The 14,995-nt window shown below is 39.0% G+C and overlaps 1 protein-coding gene across 4 annotated transcripts in view; it reads left to right on the forward strand.

Annotated features, from left to right (window-relative positions):
* Positions 1-6,944: 6,944 nt before the first annotated feature.
* The window catches only part of LOC117334823 (serine/arginine repetitive matrix protein 1-like), a 36,330-nt gene continuing 28,279 nt past the window's right edge, over positions 6,945-14,995 (forward strand). For all 4 annotated transcript variants that reach the window (XM_033894644.1, XM_033894651.1, XM_033894659.1 and 1 more), the window contains exons 1-7: positions 6,945-7,162; positions 7,849-8,943; positions 9,567-9,983; positions 10,454-11,119; positions 11,635-11,702; positions 11,904-11,950; positions 12,830-12,907. In XM_033894644.1, the coding sequence (XP_033750535.1) occupies positions 6,997-7,162; positions 7,849-8,943; positions 9,567-9,983; positions 10,454-11,119; positions 11,635-11,702; positions 11,904-11,950; positions 12,830-12,907 (2,537 nt within the window). In that variant the 5' untranslated portion in view covers positions 6,945-6,996. The remainder of the gene's footprint in view (positions 7,163-7,848; positions 8,944-9,566; positions 9,984-10,453; positions 11,120-11,634; positions 11,703-11,903; positions 11,951-12,829; positions 12,908-14,995) is intronic.

The following is a 14,995-nucleotide window of genomic DNA, read 5'->3' on the forward strand; positions in this document are numbered from 1 at the left end:
ACATGCTACTGGCTCCCGTTTTATTAACTTATCTGTTGCCTTAAATGTTACATCAACAAAATGGTAGATTCTTTCATTGTTTGGAAAAGGAGAGGTAGATTTGCTAAACACAATATATTTACTATTGTTAGGTACTTCAATGATGGACTATATTATAAAACTTGTATATGATTTTCCCAACGACTTTGACGGTTACGGACTATATTATAAAACTTGTATATGATTTTCCCAACGACATTGATGGTTACGGACTATATTATAAAACTTGTATATGATTTTTTCCCCGACTTTGATGGCTACAGACTATATTATAAAACTTGTATATGATTTTTTCCCCGACTTTGATGGCTACAGACTATATTATAAAACTTGTATATGATTTTTTCCCCGACTTTGATGGTTACGGACTATATTATAAAACTTGTATATGATTTTTTCCCCGACTTTGATGGTTATGGACTATATTATAAAACTTGTATATGATTTTTTCCCCGACTTTGATGGCTACAGACTATATTATAAAACTTGTATATGATTTTTTTCCCTGACTTCGACGGTTACGGACTATATTATAAAACTTGTATATGATTTTTTCCCCGACTTTGATGGCTACAGACTATATTATAAAACTTGTATATGATTTTTTTCCCTGACTTCGACGGTTACGGACTATATTATAAAACTTGTATATGATTTTTTCCCTGACTTTGATGGCTACAGACTATATTATATAACTTGTATATGATTTTCCCAATGACTTTGATGGTTACACAGTGCACAAATCATCATTCTGTATGTATACGTGTCAAATTAACATGTTAAAATGGCTCCCATAGTATAGATATACATCTTGGTAGTGGCACAAAAAAAACAGTAACAGCTATGTAAAACTATCTAAAATGGTCGCTAGGCCGTTGGAATATATACGGAATGCAATTGATTATTCGTTCACTTCAAATTTATACGAGACTCTTTTAAAGACTGATAATAGCTTAGTATGAACAAGACTCGATTCTTCTTTACAAACGACCATTGACTTATGGAAGGCAACAAACGGCATGTATGGTCATGTTTACAATTTCAAAAACAGTCTTGAATGGTGACCACTGGTCACATAAAAAAGGGGGACATGGAACATCATCAACTGGATCGTTGCAGGGGTGAAACCTGATAAAAAAAGACCTATCCAGTATTTGTGTTTTCACACCTGATCAACGACACTGAGGCTGAGGAATATATCACTGAACAGTTGTGATGTTGTATCTCTCAAGAGAACTAGCTATACCAAGCCCGACAATCACAGCCTCAGGGCAATGGAGCTCCACAACTATGTAGTGTTTCCGCATCGTTCTGAATTTAAATATCACCGACGGCAATCAACCAGCCCCAATACTTTGACCGTTTCTGTTTTTAGCTCCATTGTTTACCAGTTTCAGATATCCTTATAGACATATGATTATCTCTCTTTACGAGTGAAAATGTAGTACAGTTAGTAACACTTGGGGACAGACATTAGGCGATTGATTATATTTACCAGAAAACAGTATTTTGTTCATTTAGTTTTTTTTTGAGTAATTTCGGTTCATGATGTTTTTAAACAAACTTTAACCAAGAATGGTAGAACAATCCATGAAGGAAATGTTGGGATGGACAATTTTCAAAACTGAAACTAGGTTTAGTTTATTCAATAAGCATATTTTATTGTCATTAAAGTGATACATAAAATACAAAGAAATTGTGTCTCACCATATAAAAAACCTATATGGAACAAGGTCGTAATATATAGAGGTTAATAAGTATGTCAGCCAGCAGACTTCAGACATTCTCAGATGTCTGTCATGATTTGAATCCATGTTGATAACACATCATTGGTTCTCGAATACCCAATGTGACGAAAACAGTCACGTGGTGTAATAAACGAGGACAAAATATAAACAAAAGTACAGATTGAGGAGAATAAGACCAGGTGCTCTGGAAGAGTAAGCGTCTTCTGCTTCATGGACGACACCTGGCATAAAAAAAAATAGGTCAAATCTGGGTTGTCACAATTTCTTACTGGACATATCAACAAGCATTTGGTTTGGTTTGGTTTGGTTTAACGTCCTATTAACAGCCAGGGTAATTAAAGATGTGCCAGGTTTTGGAAGGTGGAGGAAAGCCGGAGTACCCGGAGAAAAACCACCGGCCTTCGGTCAGTACCTGGCAACTGCCCCACGTAGGTTTTGAACTCGCAACCCAGTGGTGGAGGGCTAGTGATAAAGTGTCGGTACACCTTAACCACTCGGCCACCGCGGCACCATATCATATCAAAAAGCATCGAACATGAACAATTTCATATGGTCTTCATCAACCTACATCTCTTTTTCGATTGATAACTTTTCCGTCGACATCTGTCACGGAAACCGTGTTAATGGGAACAAGCCCTTGGATATCGAATCAAGTGGGACACAAACACCGTAGGTAGGGGAAGCAGGGATGTTACTATATAGAAATGGAAATTTAACCATTGAGTAATGGAAATCATCACACGTATACAGCTTAGTTGTAAGATGTCCCTGCTGGTTACGTTTTAAGTAAAGATCGAGGTAAGAGGCTCTATGTTGAAGAGTCAATAGTCTCCTTCCTTTCAAGTTCTACATGGTTTGGTTTGGTTTGTTTTTGTTTAACGTCCTTTTAACAGCCAGGGTCATTTAAGGACGTGCCAGGTTTTGGAGATGGAGGAAAGCCGGAGTACACGGAGAAAACCACCGGCCTACAGTCAGTACATGTACCTGGCAACTGCCCCACGTAGGTTTCGAACTCGCAACCCAGAGGTGGAGGGCTAGTGTTAAAGTGTCGGGACACCATAACCACTCGGCCACCGCGGCCCCATATTCTACATGGTATATCCGACCAAGATGGTAGATAAAGTTATTGTTATTTAAATATAACACGTCATTAATATATACCTTGTGAAATTAAAGGTCCATTGTGACGTCGTAACATAATCTGCTTGTGTATGACGTCATTTTATTATCATATTTGTCATAAGACATAAAACTTAAGTTTTATTTCATGATCCCTAATTCAAGTCTAAAATCTTAAACTTAAGTCCCCAACTTAGACTCAAGATATTTTGATGATCCCGGAGCCTGATGTATTCATTGACTAATGCATCAATCATATGGTAGGTAACATGTGTATAAGATATCGAGTCATGTAGTCTTTACTCGGTACATTTAAAGGTGTATGGTCGGCACAGCTGAAGTAAATGACAATTTTCCGATGAAGTTGAACAAAGGAATGCGAGACAAAAACAATTTATGTGTTCAAAATTTTGCAGTTACTGTTCCCCGGTATTATAGGTGGCGACCGCCTTTAATTAAGTTTCGAACTATTTCCAGATGCTATATTAAGACGCTATACCGGTATTTTGGAAATGATGTAAGGTAACCAAAATTATCATATGCTGGTTAAAAAATAAGACTCTACATTGGCCCAAGCTGAAAATGTTATAGGGCGTTAAGTCAAAAGACATTTAGCAATATTTTAGTAGAATATTTGCAAGATATAATATAATCCATTTAAAGTGTAATCAACAACAGAAACGGGCGTATTAACATTTATATGTTTATAAACCCGGGGCGTAGCCAGGTTAGAAACAATATGGATGCAATATTTCCAAGGGTCTCTTAGCGACCCAAAGTCTCCTCGGGGGTGCTGAGGCATGCTTCCCCAGAAAAAAATTGAATATGGATCCTCTCTGGTGCGATTCCCTGTGTTCTGAAAGCAAAATTACCTCCTTTTTTTTGTGTATGTTGGAAATATATCAAGTTTATAACTGGATTTTCGATTTTTTAACAAAATGCAAAATGAAATATTTCAAATAAAATGGCCACCATTCATTGATAAATTCCGCTAATACTATAGATACATTTGTATCAATAAAGTTAAAATACGCACGGTGTGTTTAAAATACGCACGGTGTCCCGCCTGTGTAACAGAGGGTGCATGGATACTTATGTATCATATTTGTACTTTAAAATTCTGATTGCTTAATTAATTAAGAGACTATTCAATATAATGACTCAATATAGCAGTAAAGTCGGTGGACGGGGTCACCAACCAGTAATTTATTTAGTGTACTGTAACAACATTCGTTTTCTAAGTACTAATCTAGATTTGTTTCAAACAAAAGATAAAATGCTTAAAACATTACCAATTGATTTTCAACATGGAAATCTATGGAGAAACACAGAGTGTGAAATGTTCATTCATGATGTTCAAAAGAACATGATCCTCTATTTGTCCTATTCGTCGTATGTCCCGAAATAGTAATCACCGCGCGATAATATAATGGATGTAAATTTATAATATGCCTTCTGAAAATCATATCTCCGTACACGTATGTCCATATCTGTATGTGAATTATATCATGAATTCGTTTGGTGATCATATGCTTCCCTAGTACAAAACCCACGCTATTATGATCTATATACATTGTGTAACTATTGAATCTATATTTTAAGTTTCAAACTTTGGCTAGATAGCTTAAACAACAAGATGTAATGCAGTATTTCATTTTCTACCTTTAGGAAACGTAAACAGATAATATTTGTCCTATGTCGCACTAGGGTTTTGTAGGTATCATTACGTTACTTAGTACAGTTAAAAGTTCGTCAGAGACTAGCCTACTTGGTCCAGTTCGGAAGAAGGCTTTGGCTTTGGAGTTAACGATTCTGACCCAGAGGATTTAGGTTCATTTCTCCGGGCACTAGTCCTGTCTAGGTGAAGTGCCGAACAAGTCTGTAATTTTCTTTTGTCCATACAGACCGCCGTGTAACTTTTAGCGAGTTCATTATTTAGAGTCGGCTGCCTTTAGTTTTATTTTTACCCGGATTCACATTCACATCATTGTGACACGGGCAAAGAAATTGTTTCTTATAAGTGTGTGTACATGGGGGGAATCAATATCAATTCAATCTTAAAAAAAAAATGAGGAAAAAAAAACAGGGAAAAAACCAACAAAACATGCAAAAAGAAATAAAATCCCGTTTTTTTCACACCTTATCACTGTACAATGGTTAAAAAATGCACAAGTTATGGGAATTCGCGGCATCTTAAAAACTAAAAACAACAGGTGAGCTTATATGTCTTCAACTTCATCGAAGACACCGATCATATACTGTATTGCAGTAGGCCTATTAATCGGGAATCAAATACATGGATTTTCATACCGCAGAGTAAATAATACAGTACTGTATTTCATAGCGACGACTTCAACTAGTTGAGGTTATGTCTTCTATGAAATGGCGAGGATCCAGATTAGAAATCGCTAAAAATTAGGGTATTTTTATTGATTTTTAATCTATAAGGCCGTACACACTAGGAAGGTCCAAATATAGACTGTAACAAATTCTAAGGTTCCTGTCATTAGATAAATTCCGGATTGCTGGTCCGGCAATCCGCATCAAATTTACACTACATCCGATAAAAAAATCATGGCGGAGTAAGTAGCAGACTTGTTGACATCCTCTAAATTTGAGTTTATTACAGTCCCTTCGTCAACATTTCTTTTTAAAATAATAGGGCATTTTGTTTTCAAATATTCTAATTATATATTAGTAAGTTTGTAACTACCGTGTTATGTAAGAGTAACTTCCTATACACCAACAAAGGGAGCATGCATCCTCTGCTGGTCCCAGGGCCAGGCCGAGTCTCTCGTCAATTCACAGGTACTTGTGGACAGCAGTATAGTTTTTCATTAAATATGGAAAGATGAGAATGAATTATTTTTTAGGAATCATGTACTGAATTAGAAAATTTTATTGGCCTAATAAAAACAATCCACGTTTTTGCCTTAAAATCATGGATTGTTTTTAATAAGCTAATGTAAACTTTTAAAATTAAAATCGTGCAACGTCTGATTGTTATAAAATGATTTATTCTCGTCTTATTCACCATGTATAATGAAAAATGACTCTCCTGTCCACAAGCACCTGCGGTCAAGTCAATTTTATTTAGAAGTCAGTACATGGGTTACTAGGTAGCTAGCTATATGACAAACATCCTAACCTAAAACCAACCCCCATACCTACGATCTAATTAACCCAACATCCCGACTAGTAGAACCCACCCAAGACCCTACATAACCTAACACTACATTAGTACTGGCGAGGAAGACCTAACAGCACACAGGAAACTAATCCATCAGACTGCCCAGTATATGATATACCACCATGAATATATCCCACATTTAACAATACAAAACTTATAAGGACCAATCACAACAGGGAATTCACGGGCACGACAGACACTGACGAAAAAGCAAGCGACTACAAACAATGCATGACAAAAACATCGATCAGACCGAACACGTGAACAGTGGACAACAAAGGTCAGTGTGACATGGGTACACATAGTGCAGACACAACATATAGACATGACACATAGTTAGCGTTAAGCTTAACTCTGTCAGCTTAACCTGTTAATACGATAACATCCCCCTCTACAATTGCAATGCAGGACATCCTTCCTCGCCAAACACTTCCCCTGAGTTTGGATGAGTTGTTAAAGAGTTACAAGACATCCTCTCTAAACACATCATCTGAGTTAAGATGATGTACCTAAGTTGCAAGACATTCTGATCTCCTCTCTTAACACATCTCGGTTCGGATGATGTGTTAAAAGTTACAGGACCTATAGGACAGCTCAGGAGTGCTAATGGAAGCACAGGAGCTTTTTCCATTGATTCAGTAAAAAAGTAATATTTGTATATATGCCTTATTGACCCCTGGTATTGGGCTCATATTTTTAACAAGCTACTTGAAAGTTGTATGTGTGTTATAAATACTTGTTTAACTTTCTTTTATTAATTATCACTGAATTATTGAATGATACACGACTTTGTTGAAAATAATAACTGACAGTATTCATTTTCTTGACATGCAATTTGCTTTTCATTGCAGAAACAAGAATGTGATTACTACATGATCAGTTTTGTGTAAAGATAAGAATATGTCGCGGAATTACCAACACAACAGAGGTGGAAACCAGAATTGGAGAAGAGGTCATGGCCGTGGATTTAGAAGGGGTCGTTGGAACAGAGGCAATTTTCATCACAGAAACCAAGACAGGAATTTGGAACCAAATCAAAGAGACTTCAGAAGCCCAATGAGAAATGGTAAATTTCCCTTCAAGTTACGTGGGATATTAGAACACAATCACTTTACTTTGTTAGGGCATAAATCTTATACTGAATCAGTGATTTTTTTGGCATGAATTTAGGGCCGAATACAGGCCCCTTCCCTTAAAGAAATTTTGCTTTATTTTCCTAATTTTTAGTTCATATTTTCCCAATCAGAAATTGTAAGTTGCCTTGTATGTTAATGAATATGAAGAAATGTTGATCATAATACATTTCACATAATGTTTTCACAATCCATTGAAGCCAATGCTATAATTGATTGATCATAGTTATAATGCATATTCAAAATTATATTAAACCATTGATTTGATGATTATTTTTGAGCTTGGAAGAAAGTACATTTTGCACTAAGTTAAAACAAATATGATATGGCCAAATTTTCCCAATGGAAAAAGGTACAGGCCCCTGTATAATTTGAGTAAGAAAATTACTGTGAATATATATCGTGCAGAAATTGTACCCCACTACATAACATATATAAGTCTCTTGTTGACACTGAAGTTTTATGATAGTGAATTATGAACAGCAGCCAGGTGTTGTGTTACATACTTATCATTAATACATTTTTACAGAAAAGAACCCTTATGAATGTAATAAACTAATACTGAGTACATAGACACTAAATATTACCTCAATGCATCTCAACTGCTTGTCTGTTTTAGAAAACTGGGATGAACATGAGCATTTCGATGACAATGTTATGGAAAGATCTCCAAGATTTGAAAGAGAAGGTTCTCCTGGGATATTTTTTGATGGTGAGCTTGAAGAAAGAAATATGGTGATGGAAGAAGACATCAGATCTCCTGAAGATTTTGAAGAAAATCGTTTTCGTAGACGAAGGAGAACTAGGTGGAATAGATCTAGAAGCCCAGAGATCAATGATGAAAGAGATTTTGGATTGTCACCAAATTCACAAAGAGAATGGCTGGGACAAGGCGATCAGTTTAATGAAGAATTGGAAGGTCATGGAGACCACATGTCACAATACTCTAACGAGGACCATTTTAGAGATGGTTCGTCTATTAGGGAAGGTATGGATGAATGGCAAGAGGACATGAGATTTCCAAGTGAAGAAAGAGGTCGCAGACGACGAAGTCTATCGCCACACCGCAGTGGTTCTAGGGAACGTATACCTAGAGATCATATGAGAGATGACAGAAGAAATTGGAATGAGAGAGATGACAGAATACATCCTAGAGATCGCTTTTTTGGTGATCGAGACGATAATATGCATGAAGATCAATTTATTGACAGGCCTGATGATGTCCAGTTTGTTCACAGTCCAGTAGAAGGTGACTTTGTTCCAGACGAATTTGCCAATAGACAAATTGATGAATTTCCAGACAGAGACACAGATTATGATAGGCAAGATATAAGCCCTGGCCACGAGAATAATCAAGATGACATTTTAGATAATGAAAGACCAGTAAGAGATGAATTTGATAGAAGAGGTGGCTTTGAAAGAAGAGGTGGCTTTGAAAGACGAGGAGGATTTGACAGAAGAGGCAGGTTTGATAGAAGAGGTGGTTTTGAAAGAAGAGGTGGATTTGATAAAAGAGGTAGAGGACAAGATCGGGGCCGGTTCAGACATGACAATGACAGACAAGACAGACACAGGTCTAACAGAAATCATCGTAGCACAAGCCCTAGAAACCGCCGAAGCACAAGTCCTAGAGGTCATCGAAGCATTAGTCCAAGAGAACGTATGCGAAGTGCAAGCCCAAGAGAGGAACGCCAATTTTTATCTCATCCTGCAGGTATGCATGTGATTTGAATAGTGTTCCGTATAATTAATTAGTAAATTATAATTTAAATACTTATTGCTAATTGATTAGTTACATGATTTTAACTACTTGCAAAAAAGGAATTAGTTTGACCAATTTTCATATTCTTCAAAGCAGAAGCTTGGTACATTTGTATATTAAAAAACTACAAAGCCCTGGTTTATTTGTTAGAGTATAAGTAAATAAGATCCTGATAATCATAACAATAAATCAAAAGAAACCAGTTATATTTAGAAATCCAAGCAATATGGTAAGTGGAACTACATGTACTGTGATTTATCTCGGAAGATTTGATACTGTGTTCATTGCTTTCTAAATTACAAAGACAAATATGGCACTACAATTTCGGGACATGATTTCATACTCTTTATATGCAGGTCGAAATATATTCAAATTTGGATATACATCTCTCGTTGTTGTCCATCTACACTTAAGCTTTTGTAAGATAATTTGGTGCTTTTTAACATCTGCAAGCATGTTGTTCAATATCCAAGATAAGGCATGTGTAAAGCTGAGCAAAGATCATTGCCTTCTGTATTATGGTTGGATGTTTCCAATTAGTATAACTAGTAAAACTGTTTTCTTTGTACAAATAGATGGTGAGCCAATATTGATAGAGGCGGGGATGTCCAATATCATACACACAGAGGATGGACCAATGTTGATGGGACCTGATGGCCCCATTGAATTGTTGCCTCCAGGTGTACCTATAATGATACAGCCGGGAATGGAACCTCAGCTTCTGGGCCCAGTCGGACCAGATGGTATGCAGCAAGTTCTGGTCCATCTTGACCAGCCACAGATCATTCCAGAAGAAATGATGACCGAGCATAGACCAAACAATGAACCACCAGATGAAAGTCATCATTTTAGGTCCAGAGGCAGGGGGCGTGGCAGAGGAGGAAGATGGATTGACAGGGGTAGAGGTCGGGGAAGAGGGTTTGATAGAGGACGTGGTGGCAGGGGACGAGGTGGCTTCCACAGACATGAGGACATGAATGAAATGAATCGAGGTAAAACAGCTTTTTTAGCAATAAATTATGTTGATATGTTGTATAAATTGGATCATTAAGCTGATAACTGGAACCCTGTCCAATAATCTACTGCAGTATATATATAATATATGATAATAGTATAATCCTGTTTCAATCTGATTCATTGTTGTAACTTGGTTTTCAACAGACATTACTAAGAGAATACCGTGGTAGAGATAGGATTCTGGGTGCCAAGATCCAGCTAAAAGTCACATTACACTGAAACTTCACACAATGAAATAAGATATAACCAGGCAATATTAAATGAAATGGACTGGTATATACATTTTAGATGCTACTAGTAGAAAATGTTGAAACAATGAAACTAGTCTTGCACACGTCATATTAGATTTATCTGCAAATACAAATGTCCTCATCCTTTAAGTATAAAAAATTGATTGATTTATGCCTACAGATATAAACTCATTTTCTCTTACCACCCTATGTAGAAATGCCTGGGCCAGATGACATGCCTATAATGCTGACGGAGCCGCCCAAGGGACCTGGGCCAGTATTCATGGAACCAGGTATGATGCCGCCTCCAGGCATGCCCCCTATGGACATGCTACAGCCAGGTATGTCTGACATACCAGTTTCCGCTGGTGGGGGTGTTCCAGTCATGTTGGACCCTAACACCCTACAGCCCATACAGTTAATGGTTCATAACATGGAGCCAGGCATGCCACTAGAAGGAGATCAGATTGGACCGCCTCTCATGAATTTACCGCCAGAACACATGCCACAAAGAGGCGGGCCTCCAGAAAACATGCCGCAGAGAGGTAGGTCTCCAGAAAACATGCCACGTTGGGGTGGGCCTGCAGAAAACATGCCACGAAGAGGTGGACCTCCAGAAAACATGCCACGAAGAGGTGGACCTCCAGAAAATATGCCACGAAGAGGTGGACATCCAGAAAATATGCCACACAGAGGTAGATCTCAAGACAGAAGGAACTTCTCCCCTGATCGTCAGCGTGATCAACGGATGGATGACCGACACCATCATAGACATGAAGGCAGCTCTGATGGCTCTGCTAGCAGGAGTAGGGAAAACTACAAGGGCAGTGTCAAGGGAAAAGACAGGCCATCAAATAAATCAGCTGGTCATAGCAAGTTAGGTATATCTCACTAATTAACACCAGACATTTGATCCTAAATTAATCTTCTTTTGTTTCAACTTAATGACAATTTTGTTGAGATAGCAATTCATGTCATCCTCTGTTAATACAATACCATACCTTGTATGGTGTGTGTTTATGAGATTAAATGTGGTTGACCTTATGACATGTTAATGCATTTTAAAAATTCTTTATTTCTCTTTGTAATACAAATTTACATTCATGAAATAGCTATCAACGAATGTGGTACATACCCAGCAATACTATGTTTCTTTTTTAACCTTTTTCTGGCAATCAAACCATCAATTAATAAGTTGTTAATGAGTATTAGTTTTCCACAAGATGACAGATCTATTTGGGACTCTTTGTCGGTCCTGAAATATTTGTTATTTCTCCTATAGCTTTACTTTATTCCACATACATGTAGTTGTACAAGTGTCGACAGTTACAAACAAAACTCTAAACATAAGTTAAAATCCTTAATTTGTCCTGTTACACTTACTCTGACTTTTCAGGTAAAAAACAAGGAAAAAAAGGTACCAAACAGAGTGGAAAGAAAAAACAGCCCCCAATAGCACGTAAGGTAAGTATTAAGTGTTTAACACTGAATATTTAGAGCAGTATGCGAATAAATAGACTCACTCGGGAGATGGAGGATTGTATCTATCATGTTTCTTAATAATTCAAATTTAGTTTTAACTGGTTGTACATTATACTCACAATATGTGTACTGTTAAGGTGTAGTGTTTTCTGCTTTATAATAATTTATCTTTTTCTATTTCAGAAACTTGCAAAGCAGATAAAAAATGTAGTAGCCCGACATGGACTTCAGTAAGTCTACTGGTAACATTTAATCATTTTATTTTCCATGTATCATGTTAACACTTATTTTGATTGCACATCAGTTCACCCTGGCTTTTAAATATCCCATTTTGACAGACCTAGTAGGGGAAGGATATTTCATTGATCTTATGAATGAGGTCTTTGATTTCTCGGAACAACTTGTTTAGTGCATTGGATTGATGAGAATACCTTAAACTAGTTTGATTTTCAGTTTGTTTGGTTCAAGGCCAGGGCTATTGTTGAAATCTCAGTCTCCTTCTTTGTTGACATTATCATTTATTTGATTTCCCGGTGGATTTTGATCAACATCTTCCATGGACATACCTTACTTTTTAGTTTTAAATAAGTTGGGCATAGTCACTTTTCATAACTTGATCCACTTTTTGTCAGCTAACTATTATAGGAGCAAGTGGAATTTGTAATTTCCATTGCCCTGCTAGAATTGCAGTATTTTGTGTTTTTTAGTATTGAATGAATATATAACATAAATTTAGTTTCATTACAGACAATGGACATGGTTATCAGTTTTATGATGAAATGAAGAATTTTTGAAAAGTTTCGATTTTTTTTGTTTTTTTTGAGCATGCAAAAATATAAACTGTTTTCATACCCCAGTAAATCTCAACTGAAACGAAAGCTTGTGTAACATCCAATATATGTAATTAACTGCATGAGATTTAATACAATGTATTAAATAACTGTATGGGAGATATTATAAAATATATGTAATTAATGTCATGAGATGTAATCCAATATTTGTAATTAGCTGCATGAGAAATGTAATCCAATATATGTAATTAATGTCGTGAAATGTAAATGCATTATAAAAATTATGTAATTAAATTCATGAGATGTAACATTTCACAGGCAAAAAAAAGCAACAAATGATGCAGCCATGTTAAACTTGCTCAAGTCAGCTTTGGATGTGATGCAGTCAAGAGTCAGGTAAGATGTCATTCACTACTGACCATCATCATTAGCATATTTCAGGACTTCTCTGCTGCCACTTACAAACTTAGGATGATTTTTTCACTCAGCAACCCAGAAGACAAGTAAGTTTAAACTGTGACATGGCATAAATCCACTGCCCACCAGTTGTCAACATTCTCCTTAAAACACTTCTACCTTGAAACAGGAGTTTTATTACATTTCATCTAAGCATTGTTTGGCCAAAGTAGTTCAACAGTGAATAAATGGACTGTCTGCCTCCATTAAGTACATGGGATTGGTTCTAGTAAAGAAATTAAGCATACTCATTCAAGTATTGTTTTAAAAAAAACATCCTTAGGTTTAAACACATTTTTCTGGTACATGAGCTGCCACACCCATAACAGGGGGATAAAGGGAAATTCAAACTACAAACTTCAAACCCAATCCAGTGAGTGAGGGGGAGAAGGCGAGGGGGGTGACACAGTGGGTGAGGGGGGATGGGGGAGTGACACAGTGGGCGAGGGGGATGGTGGAGTGACACGGTGGGCGAGGGGGGAATGGGGGAGTGACACAGTGGGCGAGGGGGATGGGGGAGTGACACAGTGGGTGAGGGGGGATGGGGGAGTGACACAGTGGGCGAGGGGGGATGGGGGAGTGACACAGTGAGCGAGTGGGGATGGGGGAGTGACACAGTGAGCGAGGGGGGATGGGGGAGTGACACAGTGGGCGAGGGGGGATGGGGGAGTGACACAGTGGGCGAGGGGGGATGGGGGAGTGACACAGTGGGCGAGGGGGATGGGGGAGTGACACAGTGGGCGAGGGGGGAATGGGGGAGTGACACAGTGGGCGAGGGGGGATGGGGGAGTGACACAGTGGGCGAGGGGGGATGGGGGAGTGACACAGTGGGCGAGGGGGGATGGGGGAGTGACACAGTGGGCGAGGGGGGAATGGGGGAGTGACACAGTGGGCGAGGGGGGATGGGGGAGTGACACAGTGGGCGGGGGAGGGGGGATGGGGGAGTGACACAGTGGGCGAGGGGGGAGTGACACAGTGGGCGAGGGGGATGGTGGAGTGACACAGTGGGCGAGGGGGAAATGGGGGAGTGACACGATGGGCGAGGGGGGATGGGGGAGTGACACAGTGGGCGAGGGGGGATGGGGGAGTGACACAGTGGGCGAGGGGGGATGGGGGAGTGACACAGTGGGCAAGGGGGGAATGGGGGAGTGACACGGTGGGTGAGGGGGGAATGGGGGAGTGACACGGTGGGCGAGGGGGGATGGGAGAGTGACACAGTGGGCGAGGGGGGGATGGGGAGTGACACAGTGGGCGGGGGGGTGGGGGAGTGACACAGTGTGCAATGGGGGAGTGACACAGTGGCCGGGGGGAGGGGGGAGGATTGGGGAGTGACACAGAGGGCGAGGGGAGATGGGGGAGTGACACAGTGAGCGAGTGGGATGGGGGAGTGACACAGTGGGCGAGGGGGGGTGGGGGAGTGACACAGTGAGCGAGGGGGGATGGGGGAGTGACACAGAGAAGAAGTGAAGGATAGCTTGTGTTCACAACATGTTTTCAGTGCCCCAAACACATGTTTCAAAGTCTATTATCCCTATCATACACATTGTACATTACATGATAACTCAGGTGAAGACCATAACCAACCATAGGAGGGCAGAAATGTTGCATATTGTCTGCACAACCATTTAAAACACATGCAGGAGAAGAAGTACAGATATGACTGTGCCTCTTAAAGTATTTACTGGAGTAAATCTTCTGGCTGCTGAACTTGTCAGAGGTAAGATACAAATACAAGCTAGCCAGGAAGCTGCTCAACATGTTGGTGCCATGCCCTCATTTAATGAGTGTCTTGCAACAGTATCCATCAACTTTCCACCTCCATTCCAATATATATATATATGTATATATATATATGGTGATCGGGATACAAAACACATACCATACCTAGAAGGCTAGAGCCTCCAGAATTTGTCCTTTAGAAGGAGTTTGTAGGTTTAAGGTATAGAAAAGCCTATAGGTAAATTAAGATCCCGTATGTTCCTCTAAACCTCAGACTTGTGTATTTGGAGAACAACTGGGAGACAAGAT

Source organism: Pecten maximus, chromosome 1, assembly GCF_902652985.1.
Source record: "Pecten maximus chromosome 1, xPecMax1.1, whole genome shotgun sequence".
NCBI classification, from domain to species: domain Eukaryota; kingdom Metazoa; phylum Mollusca; class Bivalvia; order Pectinida; family Pectinidae; genus Pecten; species Pecten maximus.